This window comes from Enhydra lutris, unplaced genomic scaffold (assembly GCF_002288905.1).
Source record: "Enhydra lutris kenyoni isolate GAN:26980312 unplaced genomic scaffold, ASM228890v2 scaffoldscaffold4, whole genome shotgun sequence".
NCBI lineage: Eukaryota > Metazoa > Chordata > Mammalia > Carnivora > Mustelidae > Enhydra > Enhydra lutris.
In genome coordinates, this window is record NW_019154088.1 from 23,911,098 (window position 1) to 23,936,395 (window position 25,298).

At 51.5% G+C, this 25,298-nt stretch overlaps 3 protein-coding genes across 5 annotated transcripts; 1 reads left to right on the forward strand and 2 right to left on the reverse strand.

Annotated features, from left to right (window-relative positions):
- Nucleotides 1–4,372: 4,372 nt before the first annotated feature.
- Nucleotides 4,373–20,437, forward strand: LOC111162014 (KH and NYN domain containing). 2 transcript variants are annotated; one of them, XM_022526167.1, is made up of 8 exons: nucleotides 11,920–12,047; nucleotides 12,684–12,904; nucleotides 13,735–14,870; nucleotides 15,006–15,136; nucleotides 15,222–15,318; nucleotides 18,122–18,229; nucleotides 18,438–18,539; nucleotides 19,063–20,437. In XM_022526167.1, the coding sequence occupies exons 2-8, from the start codon at nucleotides 12,704–12,706 to the stop codon at nucleotides 19,328–19,330; spliced, it is 2,043 nt and encodes a 680-aa protein (XP_022381875.1). In that variant the 5' UTR covers nucleotides 11,920–12,047; nucleotides 12,684–12,703; the 3' UTR covers nucleotides 19,331–20,437. The 2 variants fall into 2 exon arrangements, with proteins under 2 accessions (XP_022381884.1, XP_022381875.1); XM_022526176.1 differs by lacking the exons at nucleotides 11,920–12,047; nucleotides 18,122–18,229; nucleotides 18,438–18,539; nucleotides 19,063–20,437 and adding an exon at nucleotides 4,373–4,498 and having other exon boundaries at nucleotides 15,222–16,234.
- LOC111162025 (cerebellin 3 precursor) lies at nucleotides 9,627–10,918 on the reverse strand. Its single transcript, XM_022526189.1, has 3 exons — nucleotides 10,591–10,918; nucleotides 10,171–10,290; nucleotides 9,627–9,824 (listed from the first exon to the last, which is right to left on the reverse strand). Exons 1-3 carry the CDS (start codon nucleotides 10,888–10,890, stop codon nucleotides 9,627–9,629), a joined length of 618 nt encoding a protein of 205 aa, XP_022381897.1. The 5' UTR covers nucleotides 10,891–10,918.
- Nucleotides 20,438–21,811: 1,374 nt separating the features above from the next.
- On the reverse strand, nucleotides 21,812–24,870 carry LOC111160587 (short chain dehydrogenase/reductase family 39U member 1). Of its 2 annotated transcripts, none has more exons than XM_022523792.1 (6): nucleotides 24,807–24,870; nucleotides 24,389–24,495; nucleotides 24,209–24,291; nucleotides 23,712–23,833; nucleotides 22,816–22,959; nucleotides 21,812–22,563 (listed from the first exon to the last, which is right to left on the reverse strand). In XM_022523792.1, the coding sequence occupies exons 1-6, from the start codon at nucleotides 24,820–24,822 to the stop codon at nucleotides 22,151–22,153; spliced, it is 885 nt and encodes a 294-aa protein (XP_022379500.1). In that variant the 5' UTR covers nucleotides 24,823–24,870; the 3' UTR covers nucleotides 21,812–22,150. The 2 variants fall into 2 exon arrangements, with proteins under 2 accessions (XP_022379500.1, XP_022379493.1); XM_022523785.1 differs by lacking the exon at nucleotides 24,807–24,870 and adding an exon at nucleotides 24,699–24,800.
- Nucleotides 24,871–25,298: the final 428 nt, after the last annotated feature.

A 25,298-nucleotide genomic window follows, 5' to 3' on the forward strand; every position in this document is an offset into this window, starting at 1 on the left:
CCTTTGTATCCACACTCAGGTGAGGGAGATGATTCAGGATGATTCAACGAGCAAACACAGGGCAGGGCAGTAAGAGAGAGTGTGGCAGAGGGGTCTGTGGCTCACATGCCTGTGGTCTCAGCTCACAGGCCATTCAGAGAGGTCCTGGTCTTCCCTGACCCTCTTTGCCAAGAGCAGGGCACACGCTCTCAGTACAGGTCAGCAAGTGAAAGGCTCAGAGCTCCTAAGGGGAGGGCTGATCAGAAAAGTGGCTCAGTGGGGTGCCTGGGTGGCTCAGTGGGTTAAGCCTCTACCTTCGGCTCAGGTCATGATCTCAGGGTCCTGGGATGGAGCCCCGCATCGAATTGGGCTCTCTGCTCAGCAGGAAGCCTGCTTCCTCCTCTCTCTGCCTGCCTCTCTGCCTACTTCTGATCTCTGTCTGTCAAATAAATAAATAAAATCTTGAAAAAAAAAAAGAAAGGTGGTTCTTCAGAATCCATTTCTACTCCGGATAACTTTAAGTAATAATCATATTTTATCCACATTGGCTTCTGAGCACTCTGATGGTGAGATTTTGCTTCTTCACTGTTGAATGACTTACAAGGTCTGAGCAGGATTTGAGATTCCTCCTCTCTTTGGGGGAGTGAATAAAAAACGTTTGTCTATAGTTGAGCGTCATGGGGCATGGTAGACTACCAGTCACTGCTTCTCTCATTTATACCCACCACTGTTTTCCCTTCATCTATGGAGGACTGGCAGGTGGGCTTCCCCAAGTCTCTAGCAGAGAAATTACAAAACAGCCCATATGCAGCTAGTTCCATGACGTAACACAAGCTGTAAAGACAAAAAAAGTTCCACACTGTATCCCGTTCCCATGTTAAAACTTACAAAAACCAGGGGCGTCTGGGTGCCTCAGTGGGTTAAAGCCTCTGCCTTCGGCTCAGGTTATGATCCCAGGGTCCTGGGATCGAGTCCTGCATTGGGCTTTCTGCCCAGCAGGAAGCCTGCTTCCCCCCCTCTCTCTGCCTGCTTCTCTGCCTACTTGTGATCTCTGTCTGTCAAATGAATAAATAAAATCTTTAAAAAAAAACAACAACAACTTACACAAACCAGCTGGTGAGATGAGGACCCCTCAGCTTTGCTCTACCATGTTTTCTGAGCAACCAGTCACTAAGCCCTTGTGTTCAGGGTAAAAGTGAACATATCTGAATGAAAGAAGCTTTGTAACAGGTAAATGGTCCCTATGAAACAAAATATCCTACCTGCCTTTTAAGGTTGCCCAAGAATCCTTGGGACATGCACCAGTTTTAACTTACTGACTGATCCAAATGCTAACAGTCACTTGCATATAGAGAGCCCTTGCTTTGTCCAGGCACCTCCGAAGTGTTTTCCAACCCTGTGGAGCAGATCCAGTTTTTTTTCCCCATGGTATAGAGGAAGAATGAGGCACAGAGAGGTTAAGTCACAGAAGGTCACGTGCAACTACTAAGTGAGAAGCTCCTGGGCCACCATCTTAACGGCTACTCCCTGCTTCTCTCATGAGCATACTCGCTTCGTTGCTAGAGCTCCTCCCCACCACCTGCCTTCAGTCTGTGGCTCTCCATCTTTCATTATGGTGTTGTCCAGTGCCAGTTAAGATTTCTCCATTTCAGGCTGGTTCAGGTTAAGGTGCTTTACAAACCGAAACAGGTGGGTCCAAGAACGATTCTCTTGTCCCTGATAAATGTTGACTTGCAAGCTGTCCTTCCTTTTCTGAGGTGAGATTTTGAGTTGCCGCTTGGCCATTTCGCAGTCTGGCAGCCCTGCTGGTGCCCAGAGGCCGGGCCATTTTCTTTCTTTCTTTTTTTTTTTTTTAAAGATTTTATTTATTTATTTGACAGACAGAGATCACAAGTAGGCAGAGAAGCAGGCAGAGAGAGAGAGAGGGAGTGAAGCAGGCTCCCTGCTGAGCAGAGAGCCCCATGCAGGGCTCGATCCCAGGACCCTGAGATCATGACCTGAGCCGAAGGCAGAGGCTCAACCCACTGAGCCACCCAGGTGCCCCGTGGCCGGGCCATTTTCAAGGATCAGAGTTCAGGAGGCCCCGCTCCCCCCGCCCCCAACCCGCCCCAAGTTCCCGCTTTGCTTTTCCTAGGGGCACCTTTTAAAATAACCACTGAGAGTTGCCCATGAACATTTCAGTGACCTCTGGGCCAACTGCCTTATGAATAACAGGTGCTTGTCACCCTGCTCTCTACCTCCGGCTCATTCACCTGTGACCAGGAACGGACAACTGCCCTTTCCTTGGTTTGTTGCAGGCACCCTCACCCCCAGTTCTGGGATTTGTAAGTAATAAATCTTGTGTCTTTCCTTCCTTTGGTGCATGTACTGAAACTGCACCATCAGTGAAAATGGCCCTGGGGTTTTCACTCCCCTGAGGTGAGAGCTCACCCAGGGAGGGAGCGACCTGCCTACTATGTCCCTGTGAGTGGCTTGTGCCTCCAGGCCCACAAGCTGCAGAGGTTTTTTTTTTTTTTTTTTTTTTAGGTTTTATTTATTTATTTGACAGACAGAGATCACAAACAGGCAGAGAGGCAGACAGAGAGAGAGGAAGGGAAGCAGGCTCCCTGCCAAGCAGAGAGCCCGATGTGGGGCTTGATCCCAGGAACCTGAGATAATGACCTGAGCCGAAAGCAGAGGCTTAACCCACTGAGCCACCCAGGCACCCCAAGCTGCAGAGTTTTAATTTAATACACCAGCTCCAGGCCCCCAACAGAGGATGGCACCCCTTTCCCTCAGCTAGAGTCCCTGGTGCTACTTTGTAAACCTCCACGTTCTTGCAGACAGTGAAAACAAAGCAGGAGAGTCTGCAGCGGCTGGACTACCAAGGATCTCAAAAACCACACCAAGAAATGTCTCATTCTGAGACTCTCCCCCCATCCCCTACAGGGCTTTAGACGGTGAAGCTCATTTACTAGGATCACTATGGCAGCCCCAGTGTGGAGAATGGGTGGAGGAAGTGAAACTGAAGCTAAGGGATCAGTTAGAAAGCCTGGGTGGCACCGTCCGTTAAGCATCCAACTCTCGATTTCGGCTCAGGTTATGATCTCAGGGTTGTGGGATCGAGTCCTGCAGCCATCCTGAGTGTGGAGCCTGCTTTTAAGATTTTCTCTCTCCCTCTCCCTCTGCCCCTCCCTCACCTCAAAAAAAAAAAAAAGTTTTGGGAAACCCTGTCTGGGAGATTGGTAGTTTGAGCCAGCATGGATGGGGAACAGAGGATGGAACCCACGGGTGTAAGTGATTGGCTATGGGGGATAAGAGAGACAGGAAGACTGAGGATGATGGCTACTGCTGGATTAGGGCAACTGGGAGGTTCCATTTACAGAGAACAGACACACAGAGAGAACGAATTTAGGGAGGAAAGACTATCATTTTAGGAGGTTGACTTTAAGGTGGGAAATCCAATGTGTAAGTCTGCAATTTAGGAGGGAGATCGGGAATAGAGAGAACAAATGTGGAAGCTGTCAGCACATGGATGGGAATTTGAGCTTTTGAGAATGTGTGTCAGGACAGAAGGAATCCTAGGGCAGAACTTTGAGGAAAACCAACATTTAAGTCATGGGCTTAATGTTAACAACTTCACTGTCATTATTCACAAATGTCTGCAGTCCATTTGCACTTTCAAAAACATCTAGCTGTCCCCCCCACCCCATATACAGTTTCCTCTTCTTCCTCATTGTTAAACTACTGATGTTTAGCTGAGCATAGCTGCCTGGGATAAAGACTCTACTTCCTAGCCTCTCTCCCTGGTCTGGGGTGGCAGGTGTGACTAAACCGTAGCCAATGACATGCAACCGGAATGTGGGGTGCATCTTTCAGAAGGCTTCTGTAAAGCTAACTGGTGGCCCTTTCTTCCTCCTTCCTGGGGGGCTGTAAGGCTGATGTAATGGTAGAGGTAGAGGAGCCTGAAAGAGGAATTGGAGCCTAGGCAGAGAGTGGAGGGCAAGCCCAGAAGGCATATAGTCAGGGAAACTGGTGTAGAAATTTCTAGAAGGAGGGTGTGGCCAACAGGGTCAAATGTTAGGGAGAACCTGAAAACCAGAAGGACCAGGAAGTGTCCACTGACTTTAGTGACACGGAAGTTGTAAGTGACCAGCTGAGAGCAGTTCAGGTGGAGTAGTGAGGCCATAGTTGACTTAAGTGGTGAGAAACTGGTGAGCATAAATATTTGACTCTAAAGAGGAGGGGAGATGACGCCAACTGGCCTCGGGGGCATACAGAGCCAAGGACAACTCTATACCTACAACTATTTCCACACCCATCTTTTCCTCTTTCAGATTTAAGATACTTGAGTCTAGTCAACTGCTGAAGGGAAGGAGTAGAGAGGGAGAGGTTGCACCTATCAGAAAGAAGCAAGGAAAAGAAAAGAGGATGTCTGGAAGAAGTGAGCTCCGTGACTGGTGGATGGAGATGGCTGCCCTGACAAGAAGAGGGACCCGTCTTCTACTGAGCCAGATAGGAGGAAGCAGAGATGACAATGGTGAGTTTCTAGATGTGGTGGTTGGAAGGGTTCTTGCCTGGTGTTTCTGCTGCTTCTGGGAGCAAGGCTGTCTGTTGCTGACAGTGGGGGCAGAGTTGGTGGTGTGAAAGGTTTCAGGAGAGAACAGAGGCTTCAGTTGGATGCTGGGGAGGATGAGGAGAACACCTGGCAGAGAAACCACAGGAGACCTGCATGGAGGCTTGAGGACCGGGGGTGGCGGGATACCATGAGTATAGATCTACAACTCATCTTTCAGTGGTGAGACTTGCTCTGTTGCAATCTGCTGTCAGGATGTGAGTATAGGGGGGTGGGACAGCTGGATTCTAGTCTTTGGGTCCTTAAAGTCTGAGGAGTTTTTTGTACCTGGAGAGGAACACTGACCGCCACCTGTGCTTTATTTGTTGTTTAATTTATTTACCTTGTAAACCTACTTAAGCAAAATCGTCTACACATTTAAACACGATTTATATACCCAATAAATAAAAATCTATGTATTTTACAAATCAAATGACTTAAACATTGATTGTAAACTTAAATCCTCATATTTCGATAGAATCATCAATATAATGTATTAACTTCTCTAAAAGCATGATTTTGGTAAAGCACACACATCTCACAAGGACCATGAAATTTATTACACCTATACTTACACTTATTATAAAAATGGGCTTGCAGACCCAAGAGAGTGATATTCTCTCAGTTTGCATATCCCCCAAAAGAACATTATCTCAGTGCAGATGAAGTCTTGTATTACTAATCAATGAATTCTTGGTTGGGATCTGGGAAGTGGATCTCCTTCTAAAATGACTAAAATCAGAGCCAGTGTTTACCTTGAATAGGGCGAGAGTTCCTCAAGCCCACATTTTTTCCACGTGATTAGTGTTGTAGCTGGATGCCTTTCCTTTAGATGATGACATCTTTAAGTTTAATGATGAGGATATTCCAAAAATGTCCATGTTCCATACAGATGTTCCAAAAATGTCCATGCCCTGATTCCTGGAAACTTGAATTATGTTTCATAGTAAAATGAACATTTTCATATGTAATTAAGGTTAAAATAGGGAGATTATCTCGTATTACCTGGGTGGACCCAGTCTAATCACATGGTCACTTAAAATCAGAGAACTTTCTCCACTGAAATCAGAGACATGGGTGGGTCATGGAGGTTCATAATGTATGAAGGACTTGGCCCAGCATTGTTGGCTCAAAGATGGTGGACCTCAGTCCTACAGCCATAAGGAACTGAACTCTGAATTAGCTTGAAAGTGGATTCTTCTCCTTCAGCAAGGAAGGCAGCCCTTGCTTTCAACCTTATGAAACGCCAAATAGAGAATCCAGTCATGCTCTGCTGGACTTCTGACCTACAGAAAACTGTGAGATAATGGGTAGGTGTTGTGTTAAGCTGCTGAATGCATGGTAACGTGTTATAGAGCAATGGAAAACCACTACAACAACTGCACTGTCATTATTCACAAATGTCTGTAGCCCATTTGCACTCTCAAAAACATCTAGTTGTCCACCCCCCCCAACATTGTTTCCTCTTCTTCCTCATTGTAAAACTACTGATGTTTAGCTGAGCATAGCTGCCTGGGATAAAGACTCTACTTCCTAGCCTCTCTCCCTGGTCTGGGGTGGCAGGTGTGACTAAACCGTAGCCAATGACATGCAACCGGAATGTGGGGTGCATCTTTCAGAAGGCTTCTGTAAAGCGAACTGGTGGCCCTTTCTTCCTTTCTCCTTCCTGGGGGGCTGTAAGTCTGATGTAATGGTTGGAGTGCAGGGAGCCAGGTTGGGCCATGAGATGGCATGCAAAAGATGGTAGAATGGCAAGAAGAGAAACTCAGCTGTGATGATCATAAAACTGCAGTCCGGCCCTAGACTCTTCATGTGTGCATTCTCCCATGTGAGACAGAAATAATCTTTCTTGGGTAAGCCGTTATTATTTTGGGTTTACTGTTACTACAGTCTCATTGTAATTAGTATTGCAATATGGAGGCTTCCTTTCCCAAGAGATGAAGGATCAAGTTTGAGCTGTGGGCAGTTATCTTTTTAGACGTTGACTAATTCATCATCTAGCAACACACTGTTGGACTCCCTTTTGTCCTAGTTGTAATATATGACCAGATGGTGCCAATCAGCCTTCTTCATTCTTGACACAGTTCCAACCTTCCCTGGAATTACTCAGCGCTCCATGTGTCCACCCCTCCCTACTTATACAAATAAGGAGGAATGAGTGTACCTTATGAGGAGATAAAATACCTAGTATTTTCATACTCTCCTACTTATCGGAATTAACTAAAAATATGCCATTATATTTGTTCTTTTCCACTTGGTATATTATCTTTTTGCCCATTTTATAGTGACTTTTTCCTCTTTGAATGTCACTGCAGAGTCATGGATTTTAAAAATTCACCTTGTTCTGATTACTTATATTCTTCTTCTTCTTCTTTTTTTTTTTTTTTTAAAGATTCTTATTTGTTTATTTGACAGAGAGAGATCACAAGCACGCAGAGAGGCAGGCAGAGAGAGGAAGGGAAGCAGGCTCCCTGCTGAGCAGAGAGCCCGATGCGATGCGGGGCTCGATCCCAGGACCCTGGGATCATGACCTGAGCCGAAGGCAGAGGCTTAACCCACTGAGCCACCCAGGTGCCCCTACTTATATTCTTTTTTAAAAAAATTTTTTAAAGAAGATTTTATTTATTTATTTGAGAGAGAGAGTGAGAGAGAGCACGAGTGGGGCTAGGGCAGAGGGCTAGGAAGAGGGAGAAGCAGACTCCCAACCAAGTGAGGAGCCCGATCCCAGGAACCCGAGATCATGACCTGAGCCCAAGGGAGGTGCTTAACTGATTGAGCCACCCAGGTGACCCTATTATTTTCCTTTTGATGATCAAATTATCAGAGCATGTCAGGTGGGAGCATTTTAAGATCGATTCCTTTGCCTTTTCAGCTCTACCTTATACAGTTTAACAAGTATCCTTGCTTTTTGTCATTAACAACATGTTCCAGGAACAACAACATGTTCCAGGCCTAGAGTTATTTAAGACATGGAACTATTTATTTTCCAAGGAACACTGAGTTCTATTTATTTACTAAAGATTTTTTAATTTTATTTACTTATTTTTAAAAATATTTTATTTATTTATTTATTTATTGTCAGAGAGAGAGAGAGAGAGCGTGCACAAGCAGGCAGAGAAGCAGGCAGAGGTGGAGAGAGAAGGAGGCTCCCTGCCGAGCAAGGAGCCTGATGTGGGACTCGATCCCAGGACCCTGGGATCATGACCTGAGCTGAAGGCAGCAGCTTAGCCCACTGAACCACCCAGGCGTCCCAAGATTTTTTATTTTTAAGTAATCTCTACACCCAATGTGGGGCTTGAACCTACAACCCTGAGATCAAGGTTCACACGTTTCATTGACTGAGTCAGCCAGGCGCCCTGCCCCCTGAGTTATTTATCTAATTTAATTAATTAATTAATTAATTAATTTTTAAAGATTTTATTTATTTATTTGAGAGAGAGAGAGGTGCCAGCACAAGTGGGTGAAGCGGCAGAGGGAGAAGCAGACTCCCTGCTAAGCAGGGAGCCTAAGGTGGGGCTCGATCTCTGGACCCTGGAATCATGACCTGAGCAGAAGGCAGCCACTTAATTAACCAGCTGAGCTACCCAGGTGCCCCTCCCCTGTGAGTTATTTTAAAGGTGAATAATATTTGAGGCAAAGATCCAAGGGTTAAGAATGCGTATCAGATTTTTCCTGATGTTGTTTCTAGGCTACTTTCATGACAACATTTGAAAAAGTTATTTCTTTTGAAAACCACAAATTCACATTGGTATTTCCTATTTAAGTCAAGCATTGCCAACATCCTTTTTTATTTGACTTGAATATACAATCTTACATTTATCTTCTCAGCCACATACCTGCTTGTAGTCTGTAACCCCTGATCCAAATCGTAATGGCATCTTGTCTCTTCAGGGGTCCTGCAGTTTCTCATTGACCATCATTCTCTAGTTGCTTTACGGATAGGTTCATCCATGCTGGGAGAATGGGACAGCATGGTAAGACAGAGAGATTTCATAATATCCGCAGGAGAGTGGTTGAAGGGATGAATCATAGCATCCAAGACAAGAGGAGGTTTAAGAAAGGAGGACAAGACAGCACAAATCAGGAGAAAGAAGAGAGGCCGAGGGAGCGTCTGGAACAGCTGCAGGAAGGTTGCTGAGACAGCTGGGAGGTGATGGTCAGAGTGTAGGGTGCTTGAAGTTCAGATCGCAAAGGTAGAGCAGTTCTAGGAGGTGGCCTTGTCATTGACACATTCCATGCCTGGAGATCTACACTTGCTCACATGTGACTTTCTACCCCTACCTCCAGCCGTCTAAGGAAATTCAGTTCACCGACTCTTGGCTAGAGCGAACACATACACTCCATGTTTATGGGGAGGGGAGGGCCAGAGTCCATCCGGGACCTGGCCCAGACGGATACCCAGGTTCACTGCCTGCTGGCTGCCCCCATGTAAATGAAACACATATACTCTTTTCAGGCTGGGCACATGCCCTTCCTGCCCCACCAGCTATAGGCTCCAGGCCACGCTATGGTCCTCCCCACACTTTTGCTGGTGGCTAAGCCTCCTGCCCTAGCCCACATGGTGCTGGCTCAGCTTCTGATTGTGCTGGCCAAGATCCGTGATGCTGGCACACCTCATAGGAAGAAGCCTGCAGGGTACACTGAGGCTGGTCCATCTGGGCCGCAGTGGGGGCCTGTCAGTCTCACCTGGGCCACCTGTCCCTAAATAGCACTGAGTGGAGAGCTGGGGGTGGAGGAACAGGACGAGCAGAGTCTGCAAAGCAGCACAGGTCTCCCTACCTGGCAAACCCTGCGGGCACAAAGCGCTGCAGTGGGAGACTGGGGGTGGGAGGAGAGGTCCGAGGGGCCAGGTCCTCAGACACCGTAGCTCTACTCTTCACTCTTCACCTTGGGTGTTAGGGACAGGGTCCCATGCAAGAAAGTAGAATACAGGCAGACAGAGGGAGCCCTTCTATCCCCAAAGATGCTGCTTCTGGGGCAAGAGAGGGCAGAGGGCAGAGGGCAGAGGGCAGAAGGCAGGGGTTAGAGTCCGATCCTTGAAAAGCTTGAACCTCTAGAGTGGGAAAATGAGGAAGCCAGAGAAGCTTGAATATTTCCAGCCACCCAGCAGGTTCCCCCGGCGCAGGCGTAGGGACACCCGGTCCCCTGGGTCCAGGGGCAGTAACACAGAGCTGGTGGCTGCCTCTCGAGTCACGTCAGGGTCGTTGGCAAAGGCTGAGATGACAGGCCAGGTGTTCAGCATCAGGCTTACCTGGGGAGGTGAGCCCAGTTAGAATTTCTCCCCAGCCCTTGTCCCAAGACCTCCACTTTCCCAAGGGCTTCTTCTTTCCTCCAGCCCTCAAGGGACTCTGTAATCTTGGGAACTTGGAGCTCAGTGCACTCTTGTGGGAGGGCTGAGAGGTGGCCAGTGTTGGCCTCTACCTCCTCCACACTCTCTGCTGGCTGCTATTTTCCTCCCTTGCTCCTGCCACCACCCCCCACCCCCGACACACACAGGTCAATGGAGGGTCTACCTAGGAGTCACAGCTGGACTCCACTTATTCCCTTTCCCTCCCCTCCCCTCCTGAGCCAGGACAGGACCCTAGCACACAGGTCACCTGGACAGTTTGGCGGTTGTACACCTTCACCACATGGAATCGGAAGCTATAGACACCACGGACGGGGGCCACGAAGGAGCCTGAGGCCCGGTCAAAGCCACCACCCTCATTTACCAGGACCTGTGGGAAGCAGACTCTATTGAGTGGGGATCAGAGAAACTACTGGGTTGAGGGGAGGGGTAGTTAGTTAGGAAAAGAAGGGGTGGCAAGTAGACAAGAACAAGAGGAAGGCATGAATTCAAAGGAAATGGTGAGAAAGGGCAAGGAGGTATGTAGGTAGGAATGTAGGGAAGGGAGATGGGCAGTGTGGCTGAGGAGCACCTGGTCACACAGTAGGGGGTTTTTCCTTAAGAGCAAAGTGGGTTTGGGCAGTTGATCCCAGGTCCTTACAGGTCATCTGGACAAGGGTAGGGGGATTACCTGGTCAAAGTAGATGGCCCCACTGGTGCCATTGCTGATCTCTCCTGCTGGCTCATGGTGGTGGCTTCGGACTGCGGCAAATGCCACTCTTCCGGGGGGTGCCTCTCCTAGGGCTGCTCCCCCAGGGCCCCCTGCAGCAGCTCGGCCAGGCTCACAGACCACCAGGCACTCACCCTCCAGGAGGACAGGCTCTGCCCCCTCTTGGGCCCACCCGCACCCTAGGATCAGAAGCATCAGGGCCAAGGGCAGCCCGGGGCTGGAGAGGAGACCTGGTGGCCAGTGTTGCTTGGCTCCCAGCATGGCTGACTGGCTCTGTGACCCACAGGTCCTCCTTGTCTTCTGCCCCCTCTCAGTGTTCCTTTCAGTTCCCTCTTCCTGTGGACTCTCACTACCTCTCACCCTGTTCTTTAGCCCTCTCTCTGGGTCTTACTGTTCCCTGGTCTCAGCATCCCTCTCTCCATACCTCTCTGTGCCCCACAACTCTGTCCTGCCTCTCTCTCCCGCTGTCACTGCAGTTCCCTCCTCCTTGGCAGGGCATGAAGTGACAGCAGCAGTTGGGCTGGAGGAGGGAGAAGAGGGATGAAACAGCCAGACAGGAGGGCTACAGCCAGAACCCAGGGCAGCCCCTCTGGAGAGCACTAAAGGCTGCGTCTGGGACGACGGAGAACTTCGTATGTTCGTAATGTGAGAATGTGAGAATGTGAGTTCCTGTAGGTGCATAAGTGCATGTGTGCCCAAGACAGCCCTACAGCCCCCTCTTTCTCCTTGTTCCTGCCCTCTTCAAAATCCCCCGCTAGTCAACAGCCCACTCAGCGGCTCCTTCCGGCTGTTGGACGAAAGCCAGAGCCGTCTTTTCCTTACAATTGTTTTTGTGGAAAGTGCTTGAGCCAACGGTGTCAGTATCTTGTGACCGTGGGCCAGTCTCTTTCTCTCCTTAGTCTTCCGTATCTTCATCCGAAAGTAAAGGATGAGTCCCTTTTAAGGCCTTCTTCACTTCCAGCTCTCAACGAGTGGCTCCTCTCTCCCTAAAAACAGCTGCTCAGAACGAGCTGGAACCCAGACCCAGGGGAGAGACTAGCCCATCGGACGGGCTGGGATGCCGAGCTGGGGGAGAAACCTACGGGCGAGTGGGCGGGCCGGAAGGCGGAGCCGTGGGCGGGCCAGGGAGGAGTCCGGCAGCAGGCGCGCGCTGAGGCCGGGAGCCAGCCCAGAGCGGGGTGGGGTCTGGCTGACTCCACCCCCGGCCAGGAAGTGACTCAAAAAACTGTTCGAGATGTGGAGAAGACAGGTCCCAGTTGGGTGAGGGCTTCGAGAAGGCCCGCCCAGATTCGGCCCCCCCACCCCGGCTCCGTGGCCCCCAGCTCTTCTCCGCTGGGTCTGGGGCGCGGGCGAAGCTGGGGCGGGCAGGCACCGAGAGGCGCCGGCGGGCCTGAGGCCGAAGCGGGCGGCCGAGGCGGGTAGGCGCACTCCCCACCGCGCCCGGGCGGGGGGAGCCAAGTCGGAGCCCCAGTGCAGAGCGCGGCCGGGGGGAGGGACGGCCGTGGGCGGTGGCGGCCGGCGGCTGTGGGCGGTACCCGGCCTGGCGCCGGTCGCCGGGTGGGGCCGTAGAGCGACCGAGAGGAACGGCGGACAGCGGATGGAGGGGGAGAGGTGGGAGGGGCTAGAACCTTGGAAATGGCAGACTAGGGACTCCGGAGGACATCCCAATTCAAGCCTCGGTGAGGATTCGTTTTTAAGAGGCTAATTTGGACCCGGAGACTGTAGAGACTTGAGGAGAGAGACTGTTTTGTCATCTATCCACTTCTGGCCTCCAGACTGAGCTGGAGCCCCCCCCCCCCCTTCCTGCTTAGGGCGGTGGCCAGCCTTTTCCAGAGGCCAGATGCCCATCCCCAACAGGCAGCCTTGTTTGCCCATGACTTTCTTTCGGAGAGAAGACCCGGTTCCGGATAATGTGACGTTCCCTTCCTAGATGGACCCAGGGTGTTCACTAGATCGATAACTAGGTGCGACCTGTTGATAGCTAGTGTAGGCTGGGAGACCACAGTTTAGGTTGAGCGGGCGAGGAGGCTCTGAGCTGCCTTCCCTCCTTCCAGGGCTGGGTGGCCAGGCAGCCATGCCTACCTGGGGGGCTGGCTCCCCGTCCCCTGACCGCTTTGCCGTGTCTGCGGAGGCCGAGGACAAGGTGCGGGAGCAGCAACCCTACGTGGAGCGCATCTTCAGCGTGGGGATGAGTGTCCTCCCAAAGGACTGTCCTGAGAACCCCCACATCTGGCTGCAGCTGGAGGGCCCCAAGGAGAACGCCAGCAGAGCCAAGGTGAACACCCCTGTCTGCCCCTTCAGGGAATAACGACTCCCTCCCCTACACAGAGGCAGAGGAGTGGAGGGCCTGCTGGGGAGGATCTCCACTCACTCCTTGGTTGTCTTACTGGCAACCTCAGTGACTCTAAACTTAAAGGGACTTTGCAAATAGTATTTCTGTGGAGTTTTGGTTTCGTTTCAGCCGTGGTGAGCCAGGTTCTGCCATGACTTAGAGACAGGTGATTGCGTTGGAATCAGTTGTGCTGTTTGGGAGACTGGAGATAATCCAGTTGGGCAGGCAGGCCCCACCAAGGAATTCACTGGGGGAGGGGAAGCTTCCTTGGGTCAGAGGTTGCAGTACAGCTCCATCAGCTACCAGCCCTGTGCAGAGTCTCCTGTTTCCTTATTTATGAAATGTGAATAATAGCAATGTCTACCTCATTGGCTTATTGTGAATGAGATAAAGCATGAGCTCAGCAAAAGTTAGCAATGGACAGTCATTATGATGGAAATATTATCACACATGCAAGCGTAAATATTCAGAGAGACAGCCTTGTTAATTATAATCAGTTAATTATAATAGTATCTTAAATTGAGCCAAGTTCTAAATGGAAATATTAGCCATAGACTATCAGCTGAAAAAGGAAAGAAGTAGATTCTTGATTCCTTTAATCCTCACCTTTGTCAGGATCTATGGATCTCCATTGCTCTGCCCAGGCATCTTGGAGCTCAGGGTGGAGTGCGATGGGCTTGAAGAAGCTACTGGGCCATGTAGAATTCCAGCAGTCTCTTTTTTCTCTATTGCCTCACCCCCACCCCACCCGCCGCCCTAAATTTCTCTCCCAGGAGTTCCTGAAGGGTCTTTGCAGCCCTGAGCTGCAGGATGAAGTCCACTACCCTCCCAAACTGCACTGCATCTTCCTGGGAGCCCAGGGCTTTTTCCTTGATTGCCTGGTCTGGAGCACATCAGCCCACCTCGTGCCAGGGCCCCCTGGTTCGCTGATGGTCAGTGGCCTGACCGAGGCCTTCGTCATGGCTCAGAGCAGAGTGGAGGAGCTGGTGGAGCGGCTGAGCTGGGACTTTCATCCGGGGCGATCGCCTGGAGCCTCGCAGTGTGCCGGAGTGCTAGGAGACTTCTCTGCCCTGCTGCAGCCCTATGGGGATGCCCACACACAGGCCCTGCTGCGGTTGCCCCTGGCTGTCCAGGAGGAACTGTTGAGCCTGGTGCAGGAGGCAGCCAGGGGGCAGGGGCCCCAGCCACGGCCCCCCTGCGGCAGGGGGAGCCCAGGCCCACTGGGTGCTCAGTACCAGGGCGTCAGAGCTCCCTCAAGTGAAGGCAGGGAGTCCCTGGACCCTGGACCTATGGGGTGGCAAGAGTCAAGAGGAGAGAGACAGATTATGGAGAAGGAGGGAGGGAAGCAGGGTGGTCCCAGGGAGATGGAAGTGGGGTGGAAGGAGCTGCCTGGGAAAGAGGTCTGGGAGAAAGCAGGAGCCTTCAGATCACAGTCAGGAGGGGGAGTGGTAGGGCAGTTAGGGCCTTTCCTGACAGGGAAGGCCCTGGGCAAGAAGGGGGTGCCTCAGGACAGGGGAAGGTCAGTCTGTGTCCAGGGTGAGCCTCCTATTGCACAGGGCCCCTGTCAGAGGGCAGCTCAGCCCCGGGGAGCCTCCCTCCTCCAGCGGCTCCACAACGGGAAAGCCTCGCCTCCAAGGGTGCCCAGCCCTCCCCCTGCACCCGAGCCCCCGTGGCACTGTGGAGACCGAGGAGACCGGGGAGACCGAGGAGACCGGGGAGATAAGCAGCAGGTCGTGGCACGAGGTCGTGGGTCTCCATGGAAACGAGGCACGCGTGGGGGCAACTTGGTGACCGGCACGCAGCGTTTCCAGGAGGCCCTGCAGGACCCTTTCACCCTGTGCCTTGCCAATGTGCCCGGCCAGCCAGACCTCCGTCACATTGTCATTGATGGCAGCAACGTGGCCATGGTGTGAGTACCTGGTGGGCCTGAGGTTCCTGGGGGCGGGGTTGGGGGCATGGTCTGAGCGGTGTTCCTGACCCCGGGGATGTGTGCTGAGCGGCCCCTCCTCTGTGGCCCCGGAGCGCTGACCCCTTCCCACTGTAGGCACGGCCTCCAACACTACTTCTCCAGCCGGGGCATCGCCATTGCTGTGCAGTACTTCTGGGACCGGGGCCACCGGGACATAACTGTCTTTGTGCCTCAGTGGCGCTTCAGTAAGGATGCCAGGGTCAGAGGTGAGTTGGGCCTGGTCTTTTGTAACCTGGGATAGGCCCCGCTTCAGCCCAAGGATAACCCCATTCTGCGCCTGTGTTTCTCTAGAGGGCCACTTCCTGCAAAAGCTGTACTCCCTCAGCCTGCTCTCCCTCACTCCCTCCCGGGTCATGGATGGCAAGAGGATCTCCTCCTATGATGATAGGTACTCAATTCTCTCCTGGCCCCCGTCTTGAGATTCCAGGAACACAGTAGGGGAACTGAGGGAGAGCCAGAAGCCCCCCCACCCCTTGTGCTGTCTCTTAAGCCGGGTATCGGGAAGATGGCCAGTCGTTCCTCTGTGTATCTGTACGAATGGGTCAGTAGACCTGCCCCGCAGGCGTGATGAGGCAGATGGTGGACAGCTGCATTTGCCCGTTCATTCATTTCTCGTTCTTCAAACTGAATGCTGCCTTGGATTTATGTAGTGCCTTCCTGTCTAGAAAATAGTAGGTTAATGGAAAGCTGGGAAAGCTGGTAATGTAAGTAACTGACAGGTACCTTCTGACAGCCCACATTTCCAAACAGGTAGAGAAATTCCCAGCATTCGGGAAGTGCCAGGGTACATGTTCAAAATCATGAGTCAAATGAAGAGACACAAGAGGCTCTTTGCTCAGAGTATACAAAACACATCTGACAGAAATAGCACTGGACTTAGAATCGGAAGATCTGAATTTGAGCTCCAAGTTGTACTGTTCATTGACTCTGCCTGTGGACCAGACTCTTAGGGGTCTGACCTCTTTGTCTCAGGGTCCTCTTCATTTGGTCACCCTCCTTGTGAATATCAAAAGGAGCTAAGGGATATGCTTGCCTCGTTCAAGGTGCTTGGCAAGTGTACGGTGATATTCCTTAACTGTTCACGGACCCAATCAAGTGTAGCAGTGGGTCTCATCTCTGTCATACAGAACCGCAGACATAGGTTAACTCTCTCGACCAAGGCTATTACGTGGCAAAGGAAAAGTGAGATCTTAAAGCTGCCAAATTGTTTAAATGAAAAATGCAGGGCACGTTCCCTTCCCAAGGGACACACACAGTGGGAAAATGGGCAGATTTTAAAGATTTTATTTATTTATTTTAGAGATAGGGAGAGAAGGGGTAGGGGGTGTGGAGGGGAGGAGCAGAGGGAGAGGGACAAGAAGACTCCATATGGAGCACAGAGCCCAACGTGGGGCTCCATCCCGTGACTCTGAGATCATGACCTGAGCCGAAATCAAGAGTTGGATGCTTAACCGACTGAGCCTCCCAGGCGGTCCAGAAACGGGCAGATTTTAAAAGCCAATTGACCAATAAAAAAATTTTACAAGTGCTTTATTACAAGTGCTTTATTTTCAGTTTTAGAGAAAAAACTAGTTTTGAAACTCTAGTGATTATATCTTTTGTCTTTTCAAATACTTAACGTTTTCTCCCTAACAAGCAAATGGTATTCTATAAAAAGGCAGTTCACTTTCTCCCAATGCTCTTCTGTTTTATGTCTAGATTTCACAGATTATCCAAGATATGGAACCTTTCCACAGCAGCATTGACACAGAATTGAAACTGAAGAGCAAGTCAGTTGTAATGAATTTTAAAGGCACGTGTCTGTACAGTTACGTAGGTCCCAGTAGGCAGTCAGCCCGATGCGAATTTGGAATTTTGTCTGGTTACAGTGAATGACACAGTGGTGCATGGCCCAGGCCTACTGAATGGGTGGGTGCTGAGCAACAGATGAAGTAACACCATAGTAAAATACCCTTAACCTGCAAGTGGCTTTTGCATATCTATCCTCTGATACCATGTACTTGTATGTTATCTCCTTCATTTGTTTCCTAGACAGAAACTCAGCCAGACATCTGTTACACTGAATCCTGACTACTAGTCTCCTGTATGCCACACTTTCAAATACTGCCTGCTTATTTAGCACCTAGCAGTAGGCACGTGGCCTGCAGAAGGAGGTGGGGATGCTGGGATTAGGGAAGGCCTGATCGTGACTTCAGAGCCCACACCAGCCCCAAACCAAACACAGTGGCAACCTGGAGGAAAGGGAGCCCCCTTCTGGTGGGGGTTTTCTGGGAAGGGAGGGATTTGCCAGTTTTTTGTTGATTGAGGACTGGGGCTGGGCTGGGCTGCATCTTTTGGTTTCTAGACCTGTTAAAAAGGACCTCCATCCACTGCCTCATGAGTCCCATCCTAGTCTTGTGGGAGCAGAATTACTAAATTGGGGGCTCAGCCATCTCTTTTTAAAAAAGTTTCCTGGTGATTCTGTTAATCAGTGAGGTTAGGGAAGCACCTCCAGATGGAGGCAATAGTTTGAGAAACTTGGTGACAGTCAGCACAGGTCATATTTGGAGAATGGGGTGTTATCTGATCATTGATTTTGGCAGAGTTGAAAGTTCATTAGGAATACCAGGAGAGATAAGGCTGTAAGGGTGGCTCGAGCTGGGTTCTAGAAGGCCCTAGCTGCCAGGACTGGGCATGTGACTTTACTCTGTAGATAAAGGGCAAGCAGGGGAGAGATTTGTTTAAGGGAAGGTAGGAGACACTGGAATGTGGTAAATGGTTGGGGTCAGGGGACTCCCTTGTCAGGAGGCTATGGAGTCTCTCAGCTTTAGTGTCTGAATAGCTAAGGGTAGTGGTAGCACTGGAAAGGAAGGGGCAGAGTGGAAGGCTTTTCAGAGGAGAACATGATGGATTTCTGACTGACTGGTGAGGTAGGGTGGAAGAAGACAGGGCTGGAGCCAGATCTCACGGTTTCTCAATAATGAGGCACAAAGTGTTGGGTGGAGGGGTTGCTATTGGGACACCATGCTGGACTCATCTTTCTTTCCTCTCCAACCATGGCACCTGAATCTGGCAGTCACCCGGTGGCTGGGTCAAGGTGAGGTGGGGGACCAGATCTCCATCCCCAGAAGTGGGTTATGGGAGCTGATAATACTCTTTAGGGTTGGGGCCCTTGGAGAATCCCAGAACGGCTGCTGTGATTTTTGAGACAGGTTCATGGTGAAGCTGGCTGAAGAGACTGATGGGGTCATTGTCTCCAATGACCAGTTCCGGGACCTGGCGGAGGAGTCTGAGAAGTGGATGGCAATCATCAGGGAGCGGTGAGGGAGCCCTCCCCTGGGAACAGGGCATGTACTCAGACCTTTCTCTAATACCAGTTCTGCTCTGCCACCTGGTGAAGACTCTGGGAAGGGGCTTGATATGGTCCTGAAGGAAGGTGGCTAGTAGTTTTCTGGGGGTGCTGGTATCAGCTGTCTGGGAGGTTTGTCAGGGCCCCTCTGTGACCATACATTCTCTTTCTGCACCCAGCCTGCTGCCTTTCACTTTTGTGGGAAACCTCTTCATGGTTCCTGATGACCCGTTAGGGCGAAACGGCCCCACGCTGGATGAGTTCCTAAAGAAGCCGGTCAGGTAATGTCCCAGATTGTCCTAGGCAGCCCCCAGCCCTGGCCCTCTGCAGGGGCCTTGTAGACTTGGGGGCAGTGTGACCTCATCTGGGCCAGCTTACTTCTCTACTGGTTTGGTTGCTCCGGGCTTGGCCTTTAAGTGTTTCGGGGAATCCTGACTTAGGCCTTCCTGGCTGGGAGGGGAGCTCCCCTCCTCCCCTCTCCTAACCCATATTTTTGGTGGATTATTGGAATGTGGTTGCTTTTGCTTATAGCCAGTTTTATTCCGCACACCCTCTGCTGGGCCATTAAGTAAGTGATCAATGTATGAGACTAGAACTAGATCATAATAGCCACAGGCTTCACCTTCCTGGTTCTCAAGGAACTGGGCTTCTCCCCTTCAGAAGTGGCTTGATGATGCCGCTCAGTGGTCAGCTTGGGGAACTTCAGGTCCCATTCCCACTCCAAAGCCAGAAATAGGCCCACTGAACTCTCGCTTCCCTCCAGGATGCTCATCGGCTCTTTGTGCTCTCTCTGCTTCTTCCCAGGGCACAGGGGTCTTCTAATCAAGAGTTGGATTCTAAGGCTCAGAATCCTTCCAGGGGCTTTGCAGAACCTGGTCAGCAGCAGCAGGGGAGAGAAGAGGAGGAAAAAGGCAGCGGCATCCGGAAGACCCGGGAGACTGAGCGGCTGCGGCGTCAGCTGCTCGAGGTGTTTTGGGGCCAGGATCACAAGGTGGACTTCATCCTGCAGCGGGAGCCATACTGCCGGGACATCAACCAGCTCTCAGAGGCCCTGCTGAGTCTCAACTTTTGAGCCTCACTTGCCTGACTGACTGCCTGCTATCCAGTCAGCTTCAGCCTGTCCCAGCTTAGCTGTTTATGTGAGGGTCCTTGTGCTGCTCAGACCCTGACCTAGACTCACTCTGAGTTGCTGGGACTTGATCTCATCTTGAGTCAGGACCTCAGGTAGCTCTCAAGAGGTTCTGCTCAGCCTTAAGTTCTCAACCTTGCCATAGCACAGGGTTTCATGTAGGGAGTGGGGGCCTGCTGGGAAGAGCAGGTCCTGGAGATGGGGACTGCTGGCTCCTCCTTCAAACTCAGTTGGGGATGGAGGTTTGGGGGGTGGGGAACGAAGAGCAGGTGGCAAGGAAGTAAAGTCTTTCCTCCCCCTGGCTGTGGCTCTGGATGCCAGAGAGATTGGTTGCTTCCCAGGCCTGGCTGGGCTCCTGGGTGCATCGAAGGGAATGCTGGGCCCTTGGGAGACTAGTGTTACAGGGTCTGGGTCACACTGGGGGAGCAGGGAGCTGGTAGAGAAGGCAGAGGGAGACTTGGTTTCGGGTCTCAGCTATGTCTGTCTGTGACCTTGAAGGAACTGCTTGGCCTTTACTTCTGCCTGTAAATCAGGGGTAAAAATGCTGGCTGGGAAGAGAAATGAGAACATAGGGAAAGCTCCTCAGAGGAAAGGTATCCGCATCAAGTCTCAGGTGTGTCTGTCTGTGGCTGCACAGGCTGCCTAACCAAAACCTCACTTTCCCAGAGCTGAGGACCCTGTGTCCCCAGGGCCCAGGCCCTAGATTGTAACACTGGGTCCTCGGTACCATATGCCCTATAATGGCTGCATCCCCTTTGGGCAACACCCTGAATCCATATTTACAAAACAGTTAATTAGGGGTGACTTTGCATTACCAAAATACTCTCAGGGTTCCTATAAACGGCAGCTCTCCTGTTGCGTTCAAGTGTTTACAGATGAGCGAATGTGTCAGAAAGTCCCCGGTTAGATGCACTTGCCGAAGTGTTGAGCGTTCACCAAACTGATGAAGCCATGCTCTCCAAGGACAATGTTAATGTGATCTGACCCCAGCATTTTCTCTACAGAACACATATGTGGCATAAAGTGAGCCCCACTTCTGCTTTGTGTGTATGTATGTGTGTGAGTGTGTCTGTGTATGTAGGGGGATGGGAGGGTTTTTAGAGGCTGTATCACGATGAACCATTATCTGGAAAATGAAAACTGAAGAGTCCCAAGTCGGAAGGAAGGTACCTGACTGGCCACCAGATCAACCACTGTCACACAAGGACATTGCCTCTCAATCCTGATGCCTACATCCTGCCCTTTGTCTCCCCCCCCGCCCAATAATTTATTTGACAGAGAGAGAGTACAAGCAGGTAGAGGGAGAAGCAGGCTTCCCCTGAGCAGGGAGCCCAACATGGGGCTCGATCCCAGGACCCAGGGATCATGACCTAAGCCAAAGGCAGCGGCTTAACTGACTGAGCCACCCAGGTGCCCATCCTGTCCTTTATCTGCTTAAAGTCTTGCGCAGGGAAACTGACTACCCCTAGTTCACACAGTCATCTGTGGACAGCACTGGTCAGTAGACCTTCCTTGGGCGCAGCCCCCAAATATGCTTTTCTGTTACTTCTACGCTTGAGGCGGGTCATTCCCTCAGGAATAATACAGAGCCTGTCAACTTCCTAAAGAGCCCAAGACCAGATAAAGAAGTAGGGCAGGTGCCCCTGGATTCTGTGCTGTCTGGGCTCTGTGACAAGTCCCTGGACATAGTCCTTTCCAGGCTGTGACTTCTCAGGCACAGCGAGCTGACTACTGCCACCTCAGTTCTTTGTTCCAGCAACCAGTGTGGGGAGCTGGGTGATGCTGGAGTCTGTGGGTCCCAGTGTCTTCACCCCTCTTCCCCATTGCTACTTCGTACCACTAGCCTGTATTGACCTGAGCTGGGGGCAGCTGTGTTGGAAACTAGTTAGGGGGTGACGGTGACTCAAAGACAGCCCACAGTCCTCTGGGAAGAAAGGAGACTGGTTAATATGGCCCAAACTGGGTGTTAGGGCAACTGCTGGTTCCAAGTGGCCCCAGTCAGATGAGAGGCAAGTCCTCAGTTTCTTATAGACAGGGATGTTGGCTTTGTCCTACGGCAGCTTGATGACCCAGGACTAGCATGTGATTGCTTTATTAATTCACTGCTGTTCAGTGACAGACTGAAGGCTGTTCTAGACTGTGGCCTTGTCTCTTCCTCTGATGGCACCCTAATGGGACTATGTGGACAAGTATGCAGGGACCACAGAACCCACTGTTAACAGATCATCATTTTTCTCATTTTCTAGTCTCCACCTTTATCGTTAACCTCATACCCCAGATTTGTTACCAGCTCTTGGCAATGAAGGGACCAAGAAGGGAGATACTGCCCATTATAAGGTTCAAAATCCCACATAGAGGAGTCATCTGGCATTTTCTTAGACATAAATTCCAGAAGAATCTAGGCCAAAGAAGCAAACAGAAGCCTGTGAGATAATTTATCTTTATTGCCTCAGTCACAGAGGATCCTACACAACATAAAGGACACCAGGGACAGTAATGGAACATGTAGGGAAACCAAACTTGGAAATTTTTTTACAGGGAGTTGAAGAGGTGAAGGACCCAACTTGATGAGCCTGCAACCTTGAGACAGTGGACAGTCTCTCAGTTAAGTAAGGTAGAGCAACAGAACAACAAGGAGGGCAGGGAGAGGAATCCCTAAGAACCAGATGGTTTCTGGTCTCCAAGTACCTGGGCCTATTCAGTCTCTAACCAGGAAGCCTCTGTAGAGGGACAGGCTTCAGGCCCTGCCAGGAGCCTCCCCACTTAGTCTACGACTTCCTTCAATGCAGCCCCTAACTCTGGGAAGGAGTACTGGTAGCCTGTGGCCAGTGTCCGCCGTGGGACCACCTTCTGGCCCTCCAGCAGCATGATGGCACGCTCTCGTCCAAAGACCGCTTGCACCACCATACTGGGGAGAGGGATGAAGGCTGGGCGGCCTAGGGCAGCGCCGAAGGCCTTGGCAAACTCAGCATTTGTAGTGGTGGGGGCTGGAGCCACTCCATTCAGGACTCCTTGCACGTGACTTGCTTCAACAGCATGGGCCAGGATCCCTGCCAGGTCCCTGATGTGAATCCAGGGGAAGAACTGATGGCCTGGGCCGATGGGGCCCCCCAGTCCCAGGCGGAAGGGCAGCAGCATGTGACCGATGGCACCACCCCCACGGCCCAGCACAACCCCTAGAGCAGGCAAGAGGGACAAGACAGGAGGCTCCTCGGTCTCCAGGCAGTTCCGCTGTTCCTCCCAGTCTCCCCTTCCCCATGCCACCTACCTTAGCTCTCTCTGGGGCCTCCCGTCCTCCCACCTGCAGGCTGGGCAGAAATGGCAGCCTCCTCTCACTCTCTGGAAGCTCAGCTCCCCTGACTTCCCCATGCCCCCAGCCCAGGGAAGACATTCCAAACCTGTCTGATGCCCAAGCCCCTGGTTCTCACCGGAGCGCACCACCACCTGGCGTGTAGACTCTCCAGGAAGCCTGGCTGCAGCTTCCCATTTGGTTACCAGGTTGGAGAAAAAGTCAAAGTCCCCTCCTGGGCTGTCCTCATCATACTCTGCAGTCAGGCTGGGCTGGTAGTAAGCTGCCAGTGGAACAGCACTGGTTTGCCCCGAGTCCCCAGTCCTGCCTGGCCCTTGGCACCCAATGTTCCTCTTGGTCTCACCCTCCTTGGCCCCTGGGATATTCCCATGGGAAGACAAAGCCATAGATATTTTCCCTTTGAGCTGCTCCATGGGTTGACCCATTCCTGTGCTGGGGTAACTTATCTTTAGTTGCAGGGCAAAGCTGAAGGGCTGCTAGAATGTAGTGGTTAAGAGCAAAGACTTAGGGATCTGCTACCTGAGATCTACTCTTAGCTCAGCCATTAAGCCTGTGACTTCAGGCAAGGTATATAAGCTCTCTGTTGGCATCCTTAAAATGGGAATCATAACACCTACCTTTAGGGTTCCTATAAGGATTAAAGGCTGTAATACAGCAAAACAGAGTAGTGGCTGATACATGTTCTGTCCGGTCCCAGTGATGAAATACAAGAATCAGGAATTCTGTTCCTAAAGAACTTTACTGTGACAAGCAAGGGACTTGGGAGTAGGTGGGGCTGTTTCCAGCATCAGGAGCAGTACCACTATCCCCTCTTCCTCTAGGGATCCCCATTTCTCAATGAAAGTACACAAAGGTCAGGAGAAATATGCATGGGTGGAGGGCCTAGGAAGTTCCTGTGCTTGGAAAAGACCAGTACTCTGGGGCATGTGGAGCTAGAAGGGCTTGAGCTAGCCCCTTACTGTGCGACCTCTCTTCCTCTGGCTAATATGGGGGGGGGGGTGATGTGGGACATACCTACACCAGTGACTAAGACCCAGGCCTGGGGGGGTTGTGGGGCCTTGTTGATGGCTCTAGCCAGTATTTGGGTGGTCTCCAAGCGGCTGTTGAGAACCTCTTTTTGGAAGCGTTCATTCCACCTGCAGGAAAAACAAAAGGGAAATGAGCCACTAAATACATAACACACACATATCCCTTCCTCTTTCCCTGGGGCTCATCCAGACCTATTTCTAGCAAAACCCCGCGTTGTGCTTTAGAGAAATGGTCCATCTCTCCTGGAGAAAGAAAAGGCATATATTTTGGGCATCCTTGGTTATCAGCGAGGACCAAAGTCAATCGCTGAGAGGGCAGAAGGGCAGGTGGGTGTGCAGGGAGGTGGGGTGGGATGAGGAGTTTGGGATTGGAGTTTAGTTCTCAATTTGACATCTCCATTCTCCACAGCTCACAGGTTCTCATCAGGGTCACACCGTCCTCCCTCTGCTCATAAGGATATCAGCTTCAGGGCCCTGGCTGACCTTCGGAGAGGGTTGAGGATGTTTTCTCCCGCCAGGTTGACAGCAGCATCGCAGTGGGGCAGCCCCGACGTATCAAGTTCATCCTGTCAGGGAAAACACAGTGCTGGGGGGTGGGCGTGGGGGCTCGTCCTGCGCCTCCAAACTAGACCTTCCCCTACAGCTTCCAGAGGATGTACATACCCACGTGATTCGATCGGGGCCCGGCTTTCGGGAGACCAACGTCACTTCGTGGCCCCTGGCTTTCAGCAGCTGGGTTAGCGCTGTCCCAATGAAGCCCGTCCCGCCACCTGACCAGAAAATAGAGGAATTTATCCTCTCGGGGTCGCCTTCCGTCCCCACATGCGGCTCCCTCCTCTGCTGCCATCCCATCTGATTCCAGACTTCTCCCCTCCTTCTCGTCCCCTCCCCGTGATGCAGAGGTGACACAGGTCACAGAGACTGGGGAGATTCGGCTTCCTGGGGTAGGAGGCCAAGCCTGCTGCACGATTACCTGTGCACGGTTTAGTGCCCTCCCTCAGAAACGGCCTCCCGTTTCTCCTGTTTTGTTTCAACCTTTCCATAAGCCCGCCCCCGACTCTCCTTTTCCGCCCTCCCTCACCCACAAGCACCCGCATAGCGACCAGGACTTAACGCGCTTGCGCAAGATTTGGTGGCGGTGGTGGTGGTGGTGGGTGGGGGGTGCCCAATCTTGGAAGTGACTACGTCCTCTGCGCGCATGCGTCTTTAGGGAAGCGCGCTCCAATGGGCGGCCGGGCAAGATTGAGACTAGGCGTGACCCTTCCTGGAGACCCGGAAGAATTCATAGGGCAGGCAGTATATTTCTTTTGCTAGGAGTGGCGGGGACTGGCCGGGGCTGTAGACGGAGACCGAGTGGGCGGGGAAAGAACGGAAGAGGGCAGAGGAGGGAAGGGTTTAGTGCGGAAACAATCCAAAACAAATACCAACCCCCCAAAACCCCTTGGCTGAAAGCCTATTAGGTATTCAAACCGCGGAAACATTCAGCCGGGTGGATCAGTAGTAATGCAAGAGAATTCGTCTACCAGTACTATGGATTTCTTTCTACCCGGCCTCTTTTCTTCTCCCTCTTCCG